The sequence below is a fragment of the Zingiber officinale genome, chromosome 6B (genome assembly GCF_018446385.1).
Source record: "Zingiber officinale cultivar Zhangliang chromosome 6B, Zo_v1.1, whole genome shotgun sequence".
Lineage (NCBI taxonomy): Eukaryota > Viridiplantae > Streptophyta > Magnoliopsida > Zingiberales > Zingiberaceae > Zingiber > Zingiber officinale.
In genome coordinates this window covers 89,546,229-89,570,075 of record NC_055996.1, presented here as the reverse complement: position 1 = coordinate 89,570,075, position 23,847 = coordinate 89,546,229, and the positions used below count along the sequence as shown (strand labels likewise).

Here is a 23,847-nt window from a genome sequence, read left to right as displayed (position 1 = left end):
GTGTTGGAGAAAAAATATAATATTTCACTATTTTTGAAAAAAATAATAAAATATTATTAAAATATTAAAAAAATTATTTTGAATTTTTGAAAATATAATATTTTGTTAATACTAAACAATGGTGAAAAGATGATGATGTATTTTTCAAAAACAATTTTGGAGGAAAAAAATGAAAGGCAGTTTTAAAGACAAACGATGTCTAATTTTCTTAAAAAACACCCCCTTTGCATGATTGGTGGTTGCACCAAATCAGAGCGGTACCTGCTCTAATATCACTTATTGGATCATGAAAGTCGATAGAGGGGGGGTGAATATCGATTTAAAAATTAATGAGAGTACGCAGCGGAAAAAGTAAAGTAAAGAGAGATGACACAAGTAATTTTTACTTGGTTCGGAGCCTGTGTCGACTCCTATGTTGGTGAATCCTAGGAAAACGTGCCGGTTCCTCTGTATAAAAATTTTTTTGTACAAGTGTCGAACCTTTCCTTAAATAACTTATTGTGTTCTTTAGAAGTTAAATTAGGAATCACAGACGAAACTTAACATCATTGATTCCAAATTTAACTTATCTGTTCTTAATGGTTTAGATTTGAATCGCAAGCGGAACTTAACACTATTGATTCAAATCCACCTATGTTATTAATTCCATTAAATATTAATTTCCAAAATTGGCTTCCAGGACTGCATGGCGAGGCACGTGGCCTTCTTGGATATGGGAGCAACCACCACCGCCTAGACAAAGCCTTTTAAGGAAAACTAATATTTAATTTCCTTAAATAACTCTAGGTTAATCAAAAAGAATAATCGAATCACAAATTCGAAAAAGAAGAAAACACAAACTCGAAAAACTAATTCGAAAAACTAGATCTAATTGCCTCTTGTATTTAGAATTTTTACAAAGAAAATAACTAGTATGATGCGGAAGAAAATTACTAGTTATACCTTCTCTTTGTAAGCTAATGACCTCGAGATCTTCTGCCGTATTCCTCGCCTCGCCTTGGACGTCGTGTGGGCGACGATCCTCCAAGATGAACACCACCCAAAAGCTTCTTCCTCTTCTTCAAAAATTCGGCCACCACCACCATCAAGGAGAAGAGAGCAAAAGGGAAAAAAGAAGGGAGAGGGAGGGTCGGCCACTTGAGGTTCTCCAAGCAAGAGAATAAGAATTATATCTCGTGAAGTCTCCTCACTCCTTTTTTTATAATACTTGCCCAAGGCAAATAAAGCAAGAATTTTTACAAAAATTAAAATCTTCCTCTAGCTTTTCCTTTTCCCTTTTAATTTTCCTTTTCTTTCCTCTTGATTGAATCAATCACCAAAAATAAATTTGATGATTTTATAATTTAAACATGGTCGTCCACCTTGCTTGGGCACTAAGCAAGGGTGGCCGACCCCCATAAGAGGAAAGGAATTTTATTTTTTTATAAAATTTTATAAGAAAAAAAACTCTTATAAAATTTTACAAGCTCTCATTCCTAAAGTAGGAGTTAAAAAAAGGAAAGTTCTAAAAATTAAAACCATGTTTTAAAATTTAAATTTCTCTTATAAAATTTCCTTTTTTAACATGATGATAGAAAATTTAAATTTTAAAACTTATCTTCCTTTTTTTTCTTAAACCATGAGGATTGTTAAAAAAGGAAAGTTTTAAAACTTTTAAAACTCTTTATTAAAACATGTGGCCTAATTCAAATAAGGAAAGTTTTTAAAAATTAAAATCTCTCTTTTAAAACTTATAATTTTCTACAAAGAGAAGATTTTAAAAATTCAAAACAACCCTTCTATTTGAATTAATCTTGGCTGGCCCCTACATGCTTGGTCACCAAGCAATAGGGTCGGCCCCTATAGAAGTGGATGTGGTCGACCCTTGCTTGGTCACCAAGCATTGGGTCGGCCCCCTTCTTGGACACCAAGATAGACCTTTCTTTGGATGGACTTGAGGCTTTAATGAGGCTACGACAGGGACCTAGAGGAGAAATTGGTTTTGGCCTTCCGATGAGCTTGAGTATCCCGTGTTCGCCCTGAACACACAACTCAAGTTCATCGATAATAACTCATTCCACTAGAGAGTTATTACTGCACTACCGCACCAATCCCAAATTACATTATGGGCTCCTTATCATGAGTGTGTTAGTCTCTCTGTGTTTAAGATAACGAATGTCCACTAATTAAGTATGTTACTAACAACTTACTTAATTAATATCTAGCTCCAAGAGTAGTACCACTCAACTTCATTGTCATGTCGGACTAAGTCCACCTGCAGGGTTTAACATGACAATCCTTATGAGCTCCTCTTGGGGACATTCTCAACCTAGATAACTAGGACACAGATTCCTTCTATAATCAACAACACACACTATAAGTAATATCATTTCCCAACTTATCGGGCATATTGATTGATCGAGCTAAACCTCACCCTTTGATAAGTCAAAGAAATAAATATTAAATATATGTGCTTGTTATTATATTAGGATTAAGAGCACACACTTCCATAATAACTAAGGTCTAGTTCTTTTATTAAGTCAGTACAAAAAGAACTTACCTAAAAGGTCCTACTCAATACACTTAGAGTGTATCAGTGTAATTTATTAATCAAGATAAACTAATACTTAATTACACTACGACTATTCCGATGGTTTGTTCCTTTCCATCTTAGCCGTGAGCAACTATTTATAATTTATAAAGAACTGACAACATGATCTTCTGAGTGTGACACCACACTCCATGTTATCTACTATATAAATTAATTGAACAATTACATTTAACAAATAAATGCAGATATTGACCAATGTGATTCTTTTATTTTAAAAATAAATATTTACAAAAGCTAGAATTTTAGTATACACTCCAACATCCTACTCCAAGGCCCGCACACAAGGGTGCTTTCGGTGGGCAATCACTAATAATTTGAAATGAGAATTACAACGAAAGTACAGGAATTATTAGAAAAAAAATGCCGACAATTATGAAAACTAAGATAGAAAGAAAAAGAAACTTGTCGGTGAGCTTTTGGCAACGTCGCAGGAGCACTGAAGATCTGATTGTCAGTTGTTGTTGGAGCTTTAGCCTTGACCCTCCTCATATAGGAGGTTTGGGGAGCCTGGAACCTTCAGGGCGCCCTGGTGTGACGTAGCTGACCCAACCAGGAGACACCATTGTTGGTGCAACCTTAGGTCAAGGTTGACCTGGTTGACCCGACTCGAGTTGACCTGACTCGAGTTGTATTTTGATGTTTGACGAGAACAGAAGAGTTGTATTTTGATGGGAGATTGTTGGTGCAACCTTAGGTCAAGGTTGACCTGGTTGACCTGACTCGAGTTGACCTGACTCAAGTTGTATCTTGATATTTGACAAGAACATAAACTTGGGAGGTTGTGGGTGCAACCCTTGGTCAAGGTTGACCTGGTTGACCCGAGGTGAGTTGACTTGGCACGGGAAAAGTCCAAGCAGGGAGCTTGGCACGGGAGAAAGTCCAAGTATGGAGACTTGGCACGGAGAAGTCCAAGTATGGGAACTTGGCAAGTGGAAGTCGGAGAGGGCTCGATAGCTCGGACTAGGTCAGAGAGGGCTCGGTAGCTCGTTCTCTGGACCGGAAGTGAAAGACGGAGAGGGCTCGGTAGCTCGTTCTCCGGACTAGGTCAGAGAGGGCTCGGTAGCTCGTTCTCTGGACCGGAAGTGAAAGACGGAGAGGGCTCGGTAGCTCGTTCTTCGGACTAGGTCAAAGAGGGCTCGGTAGCTCGTTCTCTAGATCAGGAAGGCAGATGGAAAATCCTGGTGAGTGAAGCCAGGTGAAAGTCCTAGTGAAGGCAATTGGAAAAGTCCTGGTGAGTGAAGCCAGGCAGTTCGGAAAGTCCTGGTGAGTGAAGGCAGGTGAAAATCCTAGTGAGTGAAGCTAGGTGAAAGTGAAAGTCCTAGTGAGTGAAGCTAGGTGAAAGTGAAAGTCCTGGTGAGTGAAGCCAGGCAGTTGGAGAAAGTCCTGGTGAGTGAAGCTAGGCAGTTGGGAAGACCTGGTGAGTGAAGCCGGGCAAGGAAAAATCCAGATGAATCAAGGCTGATCGGACATCTGGTGTTGTGAAGGTCAAGTAGGTCAAGGGAGTGACCGGATACTTGGCACGAAGAGAAAAGTCTAAGTGGGTCAAAGGGATTGACCGGACACTTGGTAGGGAGTCTTAGCAGGTCAAGGGAGTGACCAGATGCTAAGCATGAGATACCAATAGGTCAAGTTTGACCGGATATTGGTTTGGAAGGCGTGGGACTTGGTTTGGGCAAAAACCAAGAGCTGGATCGATCAGTGGATCGATCCAGTGATACACTGGGTTATCTGATCGGTCTGGTGACCGATCAGTAACCAAACAGTATGCTACTGTACGTTATCTGATCGGTCTGCAGACCGATCAGAAAGCGAACAGAAGGCAAAGAGAAAAGGAGGGGATCGGTATGTGGACCGATCCACATGCACCCTGATCGGTCCACAGACCGATCAGGAGACGATCAGAGAGTTGGGCGAGTTCTCTGTGAAGAGTGCTGATCGGTCTGAGGACCGATCAGCATAGGTCCTGATAGGTCCCCAAGACCGATTAGGGAGGCCTCGGACCGATCAGGGTGGAGCCTGATCGGTCCAGGTATAGTCGTTATGAGTGACAACGACTATCTCCGTCTTCTTCGCTGTCTTCTTTGCAGTGCAGGTTATAAAAGGAGATCGAGGGCTTCTACAGCAATACTTCTTCTTCTTCCTCTCCTCAGCTGCTACCTCTTGCTTCTGTAAGAGCTTGCTGTTGCTGAGCTTTGCTGAGCTCTTCTTAGCTGAAGCTTCGCGTGAGCTTCCTCGGCTGGGGTCTCCAACAGTTGCTGCTGTATTTGGCCCATGAAGTTGCTGCTTCATCAACAGCCGATGAGAAGGCACGATTGTTTGTTTTTACATTCATATTGTTGCTTCTTCTTGTGTATTCTTGTACTCCTATTCTTGCTGGTGCAAGAAAGATTGTGGCGAGGTTTCTCCACCCAGAAGGAGTATATATATTAGCCGGTTCTCCGGGGACTCATCCACCGACGGATTGATAGGCTTCGTCCACCTTACGGACACGCCGAGGAGTAGGAGTATATCTTCGAACCTCGTTACATCGACGCGTGTTGAGGTTTGATCTTCTTGTCTTTGTTTCTTTGTTTTATTTTCCGCTGCGCTAACATCAACTTGTAGAAAGAAACGAAGATTTGGGGTCGGCTATTCACACCCCCCTCTCTAGCCGCGACCATCGATCCTAACATCCATGTGGCGATGACGCGAAGATGATAAAAGTTCGCCTCCGGGCGCTCGGACCTCCAGGCGCCTGGGTACCTCCTGGGCGCCCGGACCCTGTTTTCCAGCAGTTTCCTTCCTGCAAAAAAAAAACGTTAGTCCGAGGCACTCATATCTCCTGCAAAACAGATTATTAGCATAGTTCATAATTTAAATAGAAAGAGTATGACTTAGATTCCGTCTTTCCGAGACCGGAGTCTAGTCACGATCTCAACTTAGAGTTCTGAAATGGTTCTAAGTCGGATGGCGCCTAAGTTCCCTTCCGGGGAACGCGTCCTCACAGTCACTCCCCTCCAGTGACTTACCTTCACTTACCTGCCAGACGTCCGGTCAGCCCTTCAACCCGTCTGGACTTCGTGCTAGCTATCCGGTCAACCCGTCGACCTAGCTGGACTTCGTGCCAAATGTCCAGTCAGCCCGTCGACCCGTTTGGACTTTGTGCCAGCTATCAGGTCGACCCGTTGACCTAGATGGGCTTCGTGCCAGACATCCAGTCAGCTCGTCGACCTGTCTGGGCTTCTCCTGCACACTCGGTCAGAGTGTTAGATCAACAACACAACTAACTTAACCTATTTTATCATTCATCAAAACCTGGGTTAGACCGTTAGTGCTAACCGCACCAACAGATAGTTTCAAGGACATAGACTTAAAGAGTAGTGTGTCGGCTATGGTATTACACATGCCTTCACTTTAGTAGCTTATCCCAAAGCAATAGCCAAATGAAAGTCACTAACTGAGAAATCCTCAGAGGACATAGGACCCAACTCGACCACATGGGAGGAAGTTAAGTGGATGAGCTACCGAGCGTACTATAGTCTTATCACACCACTCCTCGAGAGGACATGCACCAGCATTACTTCATTCCACTTGGTGTAATGAGGAGAAGCAGTGGTCCCAGTCGAGAATAAAATAGAATCTAATCGGCGAAGGCTATACGACTAGGATAATCCCGATCGACGACTTATGGAGCTAGATATGATAGACAAAGTCAGAGATAAAGCTGTTGTCCGGTTGATGGTGTATCAACAGAGGATGAAGTAAAACTACAATAGATGAGTTATTCCTAGATCGTTCTAGGTCGCAACTTAGTATGGAAAAGAGTGACGCTGGTCAATGATGTGACCAAACTAGAGGTGCCATAGGGAGGCCTTACACAGTGATACACAAGTTCAACTCGGGATCATACTATCTATAAGACTAGATCGGAAGGAAGCTTTACCAGCCATGGAGCGCAAACTAGCTACAGTCATGTCGAGTATATAGGATCGAAAAGAATTTAGATATCTCCACAATGGTATGATATTATCCACTTTAGGCCTAAGCCCTCATGGTTTTGCTCTTGGGATCTACCCAAAAGGCTTCATTCCAATGGAGATATCTTTTCTTTTATAAACTCATGATCTTTCCCATGTATTTTCAATGTGGGACTATGTGTAACACCCCACCCTCCTCTCTACTAGTCTGTGAAGGTGGGACGTTACTATACTATTAAATTTTCTTAACTAGTGTTGCTCATATGTAAATATCAATACTTAAAACTCTTAAAAACTCAAAGGATACAATAAGTAACAGCTGGAAATATAAATAACTCATATAATACATTCTACTCAATTATTTGTTCTCAACTAAAACTATATATGTTAATCTGAACATGCTAAAACTATATATTAATCTGAACATGTATGCAACAATAATACAACTCAGATAGCGAAACTAATATGCATAGCAAATAAAAGGAAGAATTCTAAAACTTAAAATATTCAATGAACAAATCCAGCAACATGAAAGAATAATCCCAACAGTCTAAATACAAAATCTTAATGAATTCTTAAGCAAAATCTCAAGGCTTCCATAGTCCAGACATCACACATCCATCCACACCTCCTTGTCGCCTTCTTTCACTATAGCTTTCCTTTCCCTTTATCTGCAGTAAGAGGAAAATGCAACTATAAGCAGAATACTTAGTAAGCGCTATCTAACTCACAAAACTCGAATATGCATCTGAACAGGAAGAAATCTAAGAACTGATTGCTTTAAAAGGAATACTACTCATGCTCATCTAATAGCAAGGAAATCAAAACAGACTGAAATGCTAAACATGTAAAGCTGCTCATGCTCATCTAACAGCAATAAAAAAGTCTGAACATGTAAGAATAAAAGAGCTAAGCTTGCTGATTTTTAAACTTATGGGAAGCTTATTCCATTTGTTCCAAAACTTATACTTTTATACTTCAAAATAATAATCTCTTAGGCCCAGACTTAGTACTATTGCGCGCTCCCTAATAGAAACTGAGGTAGCAAGCCACCAGTCCTACAAGGGTAAAGACCTTGGTCTTACCAGGGCCGAGACCTCGGAACCGGTCACCTGGATTTGTTTAACGACAACCTCGGAAGTCGGGTACTAGCCTTCTCAAATAAAATACTTATTACTTGTTAATACTTATAATAAAAGACTGCCTTATACGAAACTGCAATACTTAAACAAATTCTAAAACTGCCACGCTTAAACAATTCTGAAACTGTAATACTGAACAAAATCTGCACTATGATACTTAACAAAAATCTGCACCATAATACTTAACAAAAATCTGCACTTTAAGCTTAACAAAATCTGCACTATAATACTTAACAAAATCTGCACTGTAAGCTTAACAAAATCTGCACTATAAGCTCAACAAAATCTGCACTATAAGCTCTAAAGGGGCTGTTCGTGCCCCTTTTACAGCACAAAACAAAATTGAAACTTGTTGGAATTAAAGCCTATGTGAAGCTTGCTGGAATTTTAAACAAAACCCATATAAAACTTGTTCAAGCTTATACTTTTATAGAGCAACAGAAATCAAGACTGCAGGTCTAACTACACTACTAAGGGATCTAACTGAATGCTCCCAAAACCAAAGGTTGTTCATCTTCATTTCATAACACAAAACCGAAAGCTAGCAGTAAGGAAGAAAATTAACTACATGCTCGAAATTTATCCAAGCTATCTTATGTTCATTGCCTAGTAGTAGCATCCGAAACCTACAAGGCTCTTACATGAACCGATCCTACCTGTTAAGATCCCAAGTAGAAAAATCTACATCAGAAATATGAATTTCTAATTACAAAGCCTGAAGAAAACAACCTACATGCTTAACCTACACCATACATTTCCTTTCCTTGAGACTCACGGCAGCAAACATCAAAACACTACTCCTTACAACATGCTTCAAAGAAACAAGAAGAACAAGGATCCGTGAGCTACTCCTACTGCAGGTGAGAAGCACTTACCTTGTTCTTGGACTTACAACCGAAATCGCTTCTAGGGCTTCGGAGAAAACTCGAAATCTCGGCAGCTTCTTCACGTCTACGTGTTCTCCTCGACAAGGTGATCGCGATGGTGGAGAAGGCCCTCGGAGATCACCCTGGACCGGTCATCGGAGAGAAGCCCTAGATTCCTCTTTCCCGGTTTCGCCCGAGCAGTGAACGACGTCGCACGTTAGAGAGGAGAGGAACTTTAGGTCACGGAAATAAAACCCCAATTCCTCCCTTAACTTATCCCTTTTAATACCTAGATATTTCTGTTATCTACTACTTCTTAAAGTATTTTCCGCTATCTATTTTATCAGCACGGCCCTGCTGGGTTCCTGGTCATCCGAAACCACTTAAGGCTTTGTTTAACCAGAGGTCTTCAGTTCAAACCTTGGCTCAACCTCTTTATTTTTTTGCAACTTGTTTCTTTTGGTAAAAATATCAAACGAACTCCGAAAATTACATAAAAATACTCTAAAATTTTTTAAAATTCTCTAGAATATTTTTAAAGTATTTCTAAATATTTTCAAGCACTATTAGAACTCGAAATGAGGAAATTTGGGTTGTTACACTATGTTTGCAACCTTGCAACCCCAATAATCCCCCCCTCAAATAAAGGACCACAGGCTTCCCACGTCCAATCCTCGACCCACCAGGTCTTCCTGCCTCTCGATCCACTCAACCTACTAGGACTTCCTTGCCTAGCCGCAACTAGGACCTCCTGCCTGGTGTCTGGTCCTCTTGATCTGAACATAGGAGCCCCCACTTTCTTTGTTCGAAGTCAATATTGTGCCCACATGGTTCAATCAGACCATAGCACTTGTGCACAGTCGGCGATTAAACCTTCTGCAGTCCAAGCTCTGATACCAATTGTAGGATCGAAAAGAATTTAGATATCTCCATAATGGTATGATATTGTCCACTTTGGGCCTAAGCCCACATGATTTTGCTCTTGAGCTCTACCCAAAAGCCTCATTCCAATGGAGATATATTTTCTCTTATAAACCCATGATCTTTCATATGTGTTTTCAATGTGGGACTATGTTTGCAACCCCAACAGAGCAGGATAGTAAGCGTGTAGTAGAATTGGTGCAAATTATAAAACCATTTATTCTATGAATGCATGAAGGTTTAAAACCAAGATTCGCTCAGTGTCAAAGACTCACGAGCCTCTCGACCATGTTATAAGTGAGCATGCACTCGCGCCAAAGTGTAAAGACTCTCAACCCAATCAAGCAAGTTATAAGCGAGCATGCTCTTGCGCCTCAAGATTAATAGCCACGAGTTTCAGACTGAGCATGTCAAAGACTCATGAGCCACTCGACCATATTATAAGTGAGCATACACTCACGTAAAAGTGTTAAAGACTCTCGACCAGATTGGCCGAGTTATAAGCGAGCGTGTTGTCGCGCCTCAAGATTAATAGCCACGGATTTCAGACTGAGCGTGTCAAAGACTCACGAGCTGCTTGGCCATATTATAAGCAAGTACGCACTCGCGCTAAAGTGTTAAAGACTCTCGACCCGATCTGGTGAGTTATAAGTGAGCATGCACTCACGACAAAGTATCAAAGACTCACGAGCCGCTCGGCCATGTTATAAGTGAGTATCCACTCACGCCAAATTATCAAAGACTCTCGACTCGATCAAGCGAGTTATAAGCGAGCATGCTCTTACGCCTCAAGATTAGTAGTCACGGGGTTCAGACCGGGCGTGTCAAAGACTCACGAGCAATTCGACCATGTTGTAAGTGAGCGTAGCACTCGTGCTAAGTGTCGAATACTCACAAGTCGTTAGGCTGTGTTATAAGCGAGTGAAGCTCTCACGATGAGTATCAGAGAATCATAGGCCATCCAATCATGCTAGAAGCAAGCCTGACCCACATTCTACCTGTTGTGTGAATGAATATAAAAGGCCAAGGCTCCTACACTAAGGATGGTTTAAAAAACTACAAGACGGTAGAACAGAGAAATATAAAGCGCTGAACGGGTAGGTCTTCATTGATACTTATAAATTTTTACAAGAAATAGATAAGAGTGTACAAAAAGTTGATGATAAGGTAGAAAAGGAAGCTAGGCCAGATAATCAAGCACGTCATCCAGAAGTGACTCGGTGAACTTCTCCCTCTTTATAATTTTACTAGGTAGATCGGGTGAGCGGTAGTCGATGTCCTTCAGCTAGTGGAGAGTGTCGTCGATGCCATAGTCTAAAAGGCGGAGAGTCCGGTTGGTAAACATTTCATTGAAAGCGTCAGAGCAGAGATAGTTTAATTTACTCTGAAAGACTCCAACCGACCAGGTTCCTCCTCTTGATACCTATTGAAAGTCACCCAGGACGCCCCCAACTCAGCTTTTAGAGTAGCAAGCTCAGCATCTTTCTCCTCGAGCTGGAGCTTGCTTGCCGCCTGCTCAGCCGTTCGGCTAGCCTGCTCGGCTTTTAAGGCATTGGCAGAGTTTATCTTCGACTCAAAGTTATGAGCCCACTTTGTTAGCTGGTCAAGTTGAAGGTCTTGCTTGTGATTCTTATTCTTCATTATGGCAAGCGCCCGTTCGGAGTCCAACAATGGCTCGGAACTCTGGTCCAAGTCTCTCTTCAGTTGGGCCACCTTTTTAGTCAGTTGTTCAAGGAGAGCTCGGGAGGTTTCTGATTGGTCGGACGGGGCTTGCAACTGTTGGTTCTCATGCTCCAAAAATGCTAGCCACTGATAGATAGTCAAACTCTCTACCCAGAACTACAAGACCGAAAAGCTAATTAGTGATGATTAGGGAACACGAATAAAAGACTTAATTAAAATTTACCCCATTGAATTTCTAAGAAAAGTCATCGGCTAGCTCCCTGGGCGGAAGGGTCGCCGCTCTAGCCCTGACATCTTCCCACGTTTGGGCAAAGGGACCTTGGATGGTTATTTGGTGTCTAGGGGGCGCGGCTTAGCACCGTTCGGCTGATGCCATTCGTCAGTAGGCAAGCGAAGGACGGCCTTAATGCTTCGTCAGCCGCTCAAGGCTAATGGCTCTGAAGTGGTCGGGCCCTTGGACTTGGACATAAGGGAGGAGCGAATTATGGATACTTCGTTGGAAGAGCTAGTAGGCGGAGGTGGCAAGAAGGCAACCATAGATGCACATATCGCCACAGCTGGCAGAACGAACAACGAGGATGTCTGATTAGAGGATGGAGGGGTAGGTAAGGTAGTCTCCCTCTCAGGGACTACCGAAGAGGAAGTTTCGCCCCGCTCGGACGGTTGACTAGAAGGAACAAAGGGCTGGATAGCTAAAGTAGCTGAGCAGGAAGAAGCCTCTGCCTGGTGCCTCTTGCGGCGTTGGATTAGCGGCTCACCTGAAGTGGCCGACTTTGAAGGCACTGTGATCGACGCCATAGATTGCCACTAGGGGCTAGCTCACCAATTGTGGTCGTGGTGTTATTAGCTGCCACTTGGCTTCTGCCTACTTCGCCGATCAACTCTTTTGAGTGCTCGACCAACAACAAGCCTTGACTCTCCAGTTTGGCGACGCCTTTGGCATTGAGTTTTGTGTCGGCAAGCTTGCTCTTGCCGCTCAGCTGTGCCTTCAACATGATTTGGGTTGCAAGAAAAGATGAAAATCAATTAGATTCAAAGACTGCAGGAAGAAAAAGGATATACCTAGGGGGAGGGGCAGCCACGTTCGAATAGGGCTTAGCCCAAACACATACAGGACCCCCCCTCTAATAACAACCGATGTATGTGGTATTTCTAACTAGTCAAGCTCGTGACTACCAGACTTGTGACTACTTGAAGGTAGTCCAACCGGCCCCAATACCAGCAGACTGGAGGAGACTTCACCAACTCTATCTGCCAGTCGATCGGGAATTCTGGACGAACGAAAAGACGTAGAAATAATGCTCCCTCTAGTACTTATTTGAGGAAGACATTTTATCGAAGTAGACGGCACCCACTCGGGCTTGAAATAGAAAGGTGTTCGACTCTCACAGTTTAGGGTAATAGAAATAGTGAAACATATGGTATACCAAAAGGGATACTGTGTAGGCGGAATAGTATGACTACCCCGCACAGCAGTCTAATAGAATTAGATACTAGTTGATGCAAAGAAATATGGAAATATTTATAAACTTCGGAGAAACAATGGTGAATGGGAAAACGCAGGTCGACTAGAAACTAATCCTTAAAAAAGGACAAAACCCCATCAAAAGGTATATGAGGACGGTCATAAGCGGATGGGATGACAATCTTATAACCCTCAGGGAAACGATATGTTAGCTGCATCTAGTCGACCTCATCGCCGTTAAATTTATACTTGGTGGAGATATACCAGAGCCCGGGGACGGCCGGTGGAGGACGAGGAAATTCAACCATAAAGCAAAGATAGGGAAGGAAAATAAGGATTCAATAAGAAGAAAGAGCTTACTGTAAAAGAAATCGCCAGCAAAGGCTAGGGACGAAGAGAGGAAGACGATGGTGAACACGAAGAAGACGATAGGATCAAAAGAAAAGGTTGGGGGCTTAAAAACTTGGATAATGATCGCTTTGAGCCGTCCAATCGAGGGCTTTAGAAAATGAGGATTCATCATGACCACTGAATTCAAAAAAGACAGTCATCACATTAAGCACAAACAACCGTCTATCACATCACATAGACGGCGGCATGCAGAGGCGACACGTGACATTCTGTTACAGGTGACATTAATGATGAGACAGAAAACATCATTACGAGGTATGGCCAAGCGTGCTTAGCATTAATAGGTGAAGATTTGAATGACTCTTGAGAAATTACAGTGACATCAATAATAATTAAAAGGCATTACGGTCAAAATAGAGATCAGCAATAAATTCAAAAATTAGCTAAGTGTTGCGTATGATAAAATCGGGCGATGACTATAAAACCATTGGAGATAGTCATTAGCAGCTGAACGACGGTTATACACCATTTACTTTACATTTCTTATTTTCATGACTCGGGATGTTAAAGTCATGTGATAACAAATTTGAAGATTGGGTTTCAGTGCTGCTGGAAGATTGGGTTAAGAAGAGCTAGCGAAATAGTTAGGCTTTGTAAATCTACATGCTTTCCCAAAGTTTCATTTGAATTAATAATGGAGTAGACTTCGTAAAAACATGCATGAAGCTAAAATACTCTTCAGAATGGAATATATAAAACCAGTTACAGACATATGTAGCTGACATTTTGGCTAGTGAGAAATCAAATTAACACAATAAATGCCGGAAAGAGAGTAGGAGCAAGTACATATGCCTGTTCCATTGTTCCATGGTGCCAGAGTACACTTCGAATCCAAAGCAAATTAACATTACAAAACACATTGAAAACATTAAGATAATAAGTCGAAGTAGAAGTAGAAGTAGTGCAAAATCAAGAGGAGGTAATGAATAATTAAGATATGTATTGGAAAGTCAATACCCGAACCAACTCTCCTTGCACAGTGGTGCATGAACGAACGGACGTCGTATTTTTGTATGCTTAATTCCACCAGTACCACACGGCAAGGGAAGCATGAGGTGCGTTCTTGACTCCCACAAGTTCCATCCCAATCTCCACTACCACCCCTTCTGCTGCACATTTCGTCGAACACTAAATCCGCATGCATGAACTATAAGAGATAGAGAGCTGGATCGAAGTGAAGTTTGTATGTGCACGTACATGCCACAGATGATGTTGTTAATGGGGAATGGTTTCGCCTGCGACGGACGCCTTGATGCGCTCGACGGTGCAGGCGATGAGGCTGTTGACAGTGGCCACGGAGCCGAGGGAGAGCTTCGCGGTCGGGACGGAGTCGACGAGGATCTGGAAGGCGACGGTGAGAAGGGAGCCGCCGGCCGACACGGCTTGCGATGCCGACGAAGGCCCGTCGGGGAGGATGGCGAAGCCGGAGGGGAGGAGCGCCACGTAGTCCGGGTCGCCGCCGTTCAACACCACGTTCATGGCCATGACGTCCACGGGCGCGTAGATGACGTAGGAGCCCGTCGCGTCGGTGCAGCTCTCTTGAAGTATCAGCATGTTGCTCTGATTCGAGTTCGTGCTCTGCTTCATCGACATTTAACAATTCAAAAAACAAAATGAGTAGGTTAAATTGGATCGATCGATATATGATGCGCATCGTGAGGCGAATTACATTGACACGGAGAAGAGAGACGCAGTTGCCTTGATCTTGGCCATTGGCGATGTGAGCCATTTCCTGAACGACTCCGCCATTGGAGAGTATATCCCACTGCAAGTCCGGTCACAACGAGTACGATGAGCGATCGACGCATGAAGAATAAGGAACATTAATACACAGCGTTGACCGATTGCGCACCTCGCTGCGAGTGGTTTCGTCGCGAAGGAAGTCGAAGACGCGCTTGGGCGAGACGGGGAGCCAGAAGGAGGTAGCGGCGTTGAGGACGATGCCCGGCGGCCGGCCGGGATCGTCCACGCTCTTCCTCGTCATCACGCGCACGTCCTCCGCCCCGCTTCCCGACAGCGTCGTCCACTGATGCGTCGTCGACGCGCTCACGCCGCCGCAGAAACTCATCACCATCCTCTCCGCCAGCTTCAACATGCTCTTTCGTCCCTCTGCGCTCGTTATCACTGCATATATATATATTCATCCGCGAATACGCGATCACCGGCCGCCATGCAATTTGCAACGATTTAGCTAGCGCCATTAACGAAGCTTCAACAAGCAATTTAATTCTAATTCTAATTATAATTATAATTACCACCGATATCGGCAGAGGGGATGTTGCTGGCCATCACGCTGGCAAGCCGCTCGCATTGGCGATCCAGAGTGCAGACCCACCTCTTGGCGCCGAAAGCTAAGCCGGAGTTGACCAGCGGCTTGTAGATGTTGTGCACCGACCGGTCATCTACCTCGACATGCTCCACCCACGTGACCTTTGAGTAGCCGTTGGGCATTTCCTGGATCAAGCAGCCGGAGGGTCTTCTCCGGCACCTCAACACAGGGCCTGGCCGGAGGCTATCGAGGGAAACGTCCACGACGGCCCAAGTCCCGTCCGGATGCTGCTTGCAGTACCTAACGAAGAGGAACTCCCTCGTCGGAACGAGTGGAGAAGGAACTTGGAATTCCGCCGACATCTGAAACATATTTATAGGGATCGGAGAGATAAGTGACGAATTGGGACGACGCACAAAGCCAATATTGATGGCCATACCAATTGCAGAGCTCCATTGTAATTGCCTGCAACTCCAGTGGATAACACTTCCAGCGTGAAGGCTCTCGACACGATCCCCGGAAACACATTCGACCATTGATTCTGCTCCAAATTAATATATTCACAAAAATCGATTGAAATTTCATATGAATAATGAATTAATAATTGAGTTGTTGATTGATTGATTACCACATCCATGAGCATCTCCACAACGTTCATCTGGTTCATGATGACCACCGCCGTCTCCCTCGAGGCCTCCGTCTTGAGCCCGAACTGCTTCGGGCCGAAGCCTCTGGGGAACGCTCGCATGTACTCGTCCTCGTTCAGCGTCTCCCCGGAAGCACCGACGCCGGCGGAGTTGATGGTATCTTCATGAGGCACCCACAGAGGCTCGTTGAGCTGTGCCATCCGGATGAGCTCCTCCATGGCCGCCACGGCCAGCTCCACCACCACCGGCTTCTCCATCTCGCCTTGCCCCGCCACGCCCCGAAGCAGATCCCCTCCGTACACTTCCTCACTGCCGCCGCCGCCTCCGGCGCCGAAACCCAAATCCAACGGCGACCGCGACGACGTCGGAGACAGCAGCGGGTACGACGGCCCCGTCGCCGCCATTGGCTTCCCTACATATTTCGCCGCTATTCCGGATATTCTATCGATCTGCCAACACACAAACATTCAAGAATATAAATCTATATAGATTCCCCAACCCATGCAATGAATGATTCGACCAATTACGAATATATATATACTTCTTCGCGAAGGCGGGCGTTTTCGATGCGGAGATGGTGCTCGTCGAGCGACATCTCGCCGAGGGAGGCGGGGCCGCCGCAGTTCGGGCAGGCGGCGTTGCTGAGGGCTTCTTTGTACCTCATGTTCTCGGCGCGCAACTTCTCGTTCTCGGCGCGCAGCTCGCTGTTCTCATGTCGCTCGTGTTGATTCTATAAATCCATAAATTAACCACGATTAAACTATCGACGAGACAATAATTAATTATATATCAAAGATTAATCTTCAAACAAACAAATTAATTAATTAATTATATACCTTCATTTGGGTGCGCTTGTTTTGGAACCAGAATTTGATTTGAAGAGGCTCCAGTCCAAGTTCTCTGCTCAGCTCCTTTCTCTGTTTGTCGTCTGGATGAGGGCATTCCTTGAAAAATCTGAAACCAGATCAGGAAATTAATTGTCCAAGGATAATTCTTTGAGATTAGAGATCGAGATCCGAAGAACAGATTAAGAGAGATCTGATGAATCCTAGAAATAAATTAAACAGCAACAGAGACGAGATTAATTTTATAAATATTACGACTCCATTTCTTGGATCTGATGCTGAGTGTGGCGGTGGTAGCGTTTCTTCCGCGGCCGCTGGTTCTGGTCCTGGTCGTCGCCGGAGGCGCCCTCTATGTTCTCGCTGCCGGCGGATTTGCTCTCGAAGTCGACGTCCTCACGGGCCGCCCGGGCCATCTCGCTCTCCGCGGTGGTCACCGCCGCCATCTCCAACAGCTGGTGGTTGCTACCGTGCTGGTACTGCAGAGGGATCTGCTGGCCTCCCTCCAGCAAGTTCGGCTTCAGAAAAAAAAAAAAAAAAAAAAAATCAAACAACACTATGAATCACAAACAATCATATCCTTCTTCTTTGAGATTAAAGTGCAAACAAGCAAATCATGACTGAATTACAATAATCAAGAAACAAAAATTTTAAGATAAAAAAAAAAGTAAGTTACTGATTAACCAAATACCTGGCTGAGGGACAGGACTGAGGAAGAGCCAAAACTGGTGCCTGTGTTCCTCCCCATCATGGAAGCTGCTGATTGCTGTCTTGCAGGTATCATGATCCCCACAGGCATATTTCTCTCAACTAAACCCTAATTACTAGCTAGAAATCTCAACAAGGAAACAGAGATAGAAAGATATACAGGTGCAACAGCTCTTAACTACAAGAGAATAACTTAAAGAAGATACACATGGAGAAGAAGAAAAAGAAGAAGAAGAGGAAACCCCGTAGCTGATGAAATACACGTCTATATAAGAGTCACCACTGGTTGCTCTTCTGATGATTCTACTCCAACTTCCTCAGTTAAGTTTCAGAGAAAGGGAGAGAACAGTAGAAGAGAAGCCATGAGAGAGGGATCTGAAGAAGAAGAAGGAGGAGGGGAAAGGGAGAAGATAGATGGAGGAAGGTAGGAGAGGAAGAGGGGTGAGGAGTTATTGCACAGCGTATTGAGAGGGTGCAATTGCATTTATTGAGAGGGTGGCGTAATTAGGGTTGAGAGAGAGTGATGGAGAGAGAAGAGAGGTCTCCTTTGTGGGCGTCCATTTTTCTCATTTAAATTATTCCAGGTATATGGTGAAAAAGGGTAATTACATTTTTCACGTAATTATTCATCCAGTTTATCACATGGAATTATATTTTAAAACTCCTTTTTGTTTAAACTTTGTTTGAATTTAATCTCTTATCCATCTATACTTCATCATTTTGCGATATTAACTTTTTTGTTGTTATTCTAGTTGAGGTAAATGGAATTGAGACATTGGAATTTTGTAAGATAGAAAATAATTTTATGTGTCTAAAATCAAAGATGAGTGAGATCCTTGAATCCTACTTCAAATTCCTCCCCTCCTAGATCCTCTAACAAGTTAGTGCACCACTCTGTCCCTCCTCGACCATCCCTCGTGCCCAAATTTGAGTCGAGAGTTCCTGAAAGTTGCTTAGCGTAGTCGTAGTCGGAGAGAGTACATGTAATAGTTTAGAGTAGGTAAGTTAAACTACTCCAAGCTTTGCATAACATACACAAAACAACAAAATGAATTATCATATAGAATTTAATAACTAGCATATAATAATAATTTTTTGAAAATTTTATCATTTATTAATATTTTAATTAGGTGATAAATTTGTAGTGTTAAAATTAAATTAAGGTAGAATAATCTATTTATCTATTTGGCAGTGTGTGTGACAGACAACATTTGGTCCAAACCCTAGAAAATTCAAAGTCTCCAACCCTCATGATGTAGAGTTGCCATGCTCACTTTCCTATTGAGAGTCTCCCAACTCCCTCATTAAATGAGTCCCTGACTTCTCATTAAATGAGAGGAGCCCAATGCATGTAATTTGTTTGAATTTATTTATTTTTTATGGAAAAAATACATAATATTTGCACATACAAATTAAATACACCGTATTCAAACTTCATGTGTATATACCATAAGATTCTCACTTTGATATTAGTTCCTCGATCGAAACTTGATGTTGGACTCGAGTCCTTAAAGATAGTTGACTAGTTCGTAGCTAGGAGATAATTTATCAATCTATTCATCATCTATCATGACATGGTCACCTTGTCTTCTCGATTCCACTTTGATCGTGCGGTGGTGGCAACATTGTGCAGGGTCCCTTGGTTCAATCTACTTGGTCTAGTTCGATTAAGTTTTAACCAAAATGTTTAGTCAATTTGATATATTCAACTAATTAAGTTGTGAAATAGTTTTTTGTGGCTTGTAGCAATTAATCAAGGATTTTTTTTGTCTGTAGCTTTAATTTGGCTTAAATTTATGAGAAGAGGCCTGTTGGAGTATTTAAGGGAACTGACAAAAAGTAATTAATGAGACAACTTTGATTTAAATCAGGGTTTGTGAGCATCTATTTATTGTTGTCTTTTAATTAAAAGAGATATGAGGATTCATCAATTAGTGGTAACAGACAAATTTTTCTCTCTTTCTTTTGATATAATTCATGAATAATATTTCTATAGGGTTCCTCTCCTCATAAGGAATTAGTTACAATTAAGCACTAAAAAGGATTAACTTGTATCTTTTATTAGAGATGATAAATATTTGTTGTTTTTTTCTTCCTTTCCGAAGTTAATGCCACCATTTTGTTTGAATGCCAAACAAGAATTAAATACCTGACAATTAATGGAAGAGGATGACCATTCAACTAGTTGACTTGGAGTGGATTAAATTGGGAAATCTTTGACAAAATCACTCTAAGTCAACTTAAACTATATAAATATTGTCATGGAATAAATGAGGTTTAGTTTGAGAATTCAATTCAATCATGATGATGGTTTAATGAGGGGAGAGCATGGACAAATAAGTTGTTCTTAGACATAACATTATCTCTACAAATTGCACAAGATAGTTCTAAATGCATATAGTTTGTTTTTCCTATGAATGTCTACTAGTAACAAGATAGTAGTTATTTACGATGAAGGAAGGACCGACAGCTAAGTAGATGAACAAGTCCTACAAATTAAAATCAAAGGATATAAAGGAGACTCAATGACAGATTATATATATAAAATAATAATTAAGTTTGTGTTTTTTAATAAGTTCAATCAATTTATACAAAGATAATACTCATTTGACAATATAAATTTTTTTTGCCTTTAAATATAAATACAGTATAATTGTACGATCGATGTACGAGTTTGACTCATTAGAATTCTATACGTGCGTACGACTACAAATACAAGATATATGCCCTTCCTTCTTATTTGATCATATGACATCCTGTTCATTGCTGTTCTTCTTCTACCGTTTGAGAAGTTCCAATTGATGGTCGTTGAAAAGGCACACTCATGGTATTTATATAATTAGGATTGCCGGCCGTCTCTCTCTATATGTAGAGAGAAGCTAGACAGCAAACTCCTTCCATCAGTTAATGGAGAAGCTTGCAGAAGTTGAGCAGTCGGAGGCCAGCTCGGTTTGCTCAGGCACTACCTCTCGGGAGAGCAGCAATTGGGCTTCCTACATCGATAACTTTGTCGCAGACGAGGAGGAGGAAGAGAAAGAAGAGGAAGAAGTATCCGACTCCTTGGAGATACTGCCACCTCCAATAACTATAATTATGCTGTGACAGTAGTTACACCTCCCGAAGTAGGAAATAACAGCGAAATAATCTCCTTTTATGTTATTATTGCTGTTGTTTGTCTTCAAACTGAATCTGTCTAAATCTAAAAATTATCTCTGATTCTTGTCTTTGTTGAATAAAAGGTGATTATGCTTATTCCAGATGTCCCTCCGTCTGTTTTCGAATTATGTGAAGGGAGATAAATTATAAGATTAGCTTATAGTCGACCAGCAAATGTCCGACAGTACAAAAAAAATCAACATTACCGACAGAATATTCCGTTGTAATTCCGTCGATGAAGAAGTTTAGAGATAGAATTACGATGAAAAATAGTTTGTCAGTAGTTGATTCATCGGAAATAATTTTACCGACAGAATATAAGGTCCATTGGTGATTACTGATGGATATAGCATTCTGTCGATAAAAATTACTACGGAAAATAAATTTCCGTAGTAAAGTTTACCGATAGAAACTCTGTTTCCGTTGATAATACCATTTGATATTACTAACGGAAAACATATTTTCCATCGGTAAATATCAATTTTACCGACAGAAAATATGTTTTATGTCAGTAAAAAGTTTTGATATTTACCGACGAAATATCGACGTAATCGGTATTTCATCGATAAAAGAAAAAATTTAAGAAACCATTTATATTCAGTATCTACCTTATTTATAATTTCCATATATAAAAAGAAACTATCATAAACGCTATTTTATATATTTACATCTATACAATCAAATTTTACACAATCCACACATAAAAATACATTTCATACATCTTCATAATCCATACATACATTTCTTACTATCCATATTTAGTATCACAAACACAAATAAACTAAAATTTATATAAACAAACATACTAAATTATGAAAACACTATGAAAATATCTAAATATCCAACAATCATAGGCATTTAAAACAAATAAAATCTAAATAAATCACAATAATAAAAAAAACTAAACTATCCAAATATCCATGAATACATCCATATATAAGATAGCAATAGAAAACCAGAAAGTCAAATACGAAGATTTATATCAAATTTATGAATAATTAAAAATTTTGCGTTCATATATAACTAATTTTGATACCGGGATAAAAATAAACAGATGATGATCATCATCATCAATATGTCAATAGGCTAGGACTCCTGAAATGTATAATAATACAAGAGTTAGAAATAAGTATATTAGAATATCAAAACAAAACAAAATATATATATATTACCGGGATAAATAAAAAACTAAGTTTTAGTTAAACAAATCTCAAAAATAACTATTCACCATGGTTTGATGGGTTTTGAGTATCCTGTGACTTAAAATTATGTGATGTCTAGGTCTGAATGAAATTAGTCATGACCGCTCGCATATGGACCATGAGAGCCTCATGATCGACTCTCCTCTGATCATCCTCGACTCTCCTCTGCTCATTAGCAGCCCTCCTCTATTCCTCAGTAGTCATCCACTGATTCATCCTTTCATCCATTGAGGCAATTTGAGTGCGCAGTTCTTGATTTTGTTCCCATCTTAAATACTACACCTCAATAGAAGAAGAGAAACTATCATGACCCCTAGGAGTTCTCAAATGATCAAATGTAACTTTGACCTGGGAGCCAAGACCGTAGAGGGTGGAGTTTTTTATCCTTCCACCGACAACATTATAATAAATCTCATTAAGCGTCTCAGTGGATATATATAAAGGCTATGACTTCCCCCTGCTGTGGCTAAGATATGCTTAAGTCACTCTATTTGTTATTTGATCATATGTGGAAAAATATAATATGATTAATATTTAATATGATCACAATTACTAAAATTAATCAAGATAAAATAATTAAATATAATAAAGTTAATAATTTTAGTGTATGACATGGAATCGAGGATTGACAAATGTATCATCCTTCTTCTTGCGGGCCCTGAGAAAGACCTCCATACAAGTGGGCTGGTGGGCTAGTTCATGTTCTTGAATACACAAATAATTGGGGACAAAATTATTAAATTTTGATAATAAATACAAAATTTGCTTATATAACTTTAAATTTGTCACGCCCCGGAGGAGTTCATGTCCGAAGAAATTTCGGCAGCATCTCCCCTGTACGGCGGACAATCTGAAACTTTCTACATATCCACATACCTCAGCCACATGCGGCTGGAATAATAGCAGAAATAAAATACAATACACAAACATTCCACGTAGTTTATATAACAAGTAAACGGAAGAATAATACTCTGACTCGAAATCAACCCTACTCCACTACACTCGTAAAGCTCAAATCCGACAAACTCACCTCTTCTGCCGTCCAGGTAGGCATGGAGTAAAACATATCCAACCCACAACAAAGTCCATCAACGATAAGAATCCATACAAGATCCATAAGTAAAACAATCCAAAACATAACAAGTTTAAAACATAGTCTAATAAAGAATAAAACCAAAAGATCAATAAGTCCTCGTGGTCTGCAGGGGACTAGCAACTAGAACTCTCTCCTGACAGCATCAACCTGAAAAATAACAACAATGGAGGCGGGGTGAGTCCAATACTCAGCAGGTACAACTGATATACAAAGTAAGGAAATAACACCTAGCACTAATCATGCGTACAGTCTCCTGATATAAGAAGGATAAAAATGCATCTGAAGTAAACAGGAGAGAAACTGTACTAACCAGGACCTGGGTATAAGGACAACAGTCCGAGTGATATAGAAATCCTGTATGCATGTCAAACATAGGTATCCAAACAATATGCAGCATATAAATGCATCAAACACAAACACAAGCAATAAATGCATCATGCATATGATGCCAATGATGCGTCCTGGTCACCCCTGACGCCAGTCAACCATCTCACTCAAAAGTGAGGCCGAGTGGGTAGGGTTGTGACAACCGTGCACTCTGTCGTCACTACTCCTGATGAGTGACCGAGTGGACGGGATGCTGTCGGAGTACACCTATCCTCCTACCCCAAATCATAAATGGGGGAGTGCAATGCTCTCAACTCCCGGTACACGATGACGGGGAGGAATCCCTGCCGGATAACACGTTGTGTCACACTACCCATGAGCGGACCAACGGTGCCTAACAGAGTCCCTGCTGCAACACACTCTGCCAGAATCGACCACTAACCCATGAGTGGTGGTGTGTGCAGATCCATGTAACTGGCGATGTGCTCAACAATAATGGAGCAAACTATCGCACAGCATGCAATCATGCAAATGGTGCATGACACTAACCACAAAATATCCTGACC

At 41.6% G+C, this 23,847-nt stretch overlaps 1 protein-coding gene across 3 annotated transcripts; it reads right to left on the bottom strand.

Moving 5' to 3' along the window:
• Positions 1 to 13,695: 13,695 nt before the first annotated feature.
• Positions 13,696 to 17,952, bottom strand: LOC121993060 (homeobox-leucine zipper protein ROC2-like). Of its 3 annotated transcripts, XM_042547730.1 has the most exons (11): positions 17,484 to 17,952; positions 17,051 to 17,310; positions 16,787 to 16,904; positions 16,492 to 16,680; positions 15,932 to 16,399; positions 15,743 to 15,844; positions 15,290 to 15,665; positions 14,887 to 15,158; positions 14,704 to 14,799; positions 14,232 to 14,612; positions 13,696 to 14,143 (listed from the first exon to the last, which is right to left on the bottom strand). In XM_042547730.1, the coding sequence occupies exons 1-10, from the start codon at positions 17,589 to 17,591 to the stop codon at positions 14,250 to 14,252; spliced, it is 2,352 nt and encodes a 783-aa protein (XP_042403664.1). In that variant the 5' UTR covers positions 17,592 to 17,952; the 3' UTR covers positions 13,696 to 14,143; positions 14,232 to 14,249. The 3 variants fall into 3 exon arrangements, with proteins under 3 accessions (XP_042403664.1, XP_042403662.1, XP_042403663.1); XM_042547728.1 differs by having other exon boundaries at positions 15,743 to 16,399; XM_042547729.1 differs by having other exon boundaries at positions 13,696 to 14,140; positions 15,743 to 16,399.
• Between the last annotated feature and the right edge of the window lie 5,895 nt (positions 17,953 to 23,847).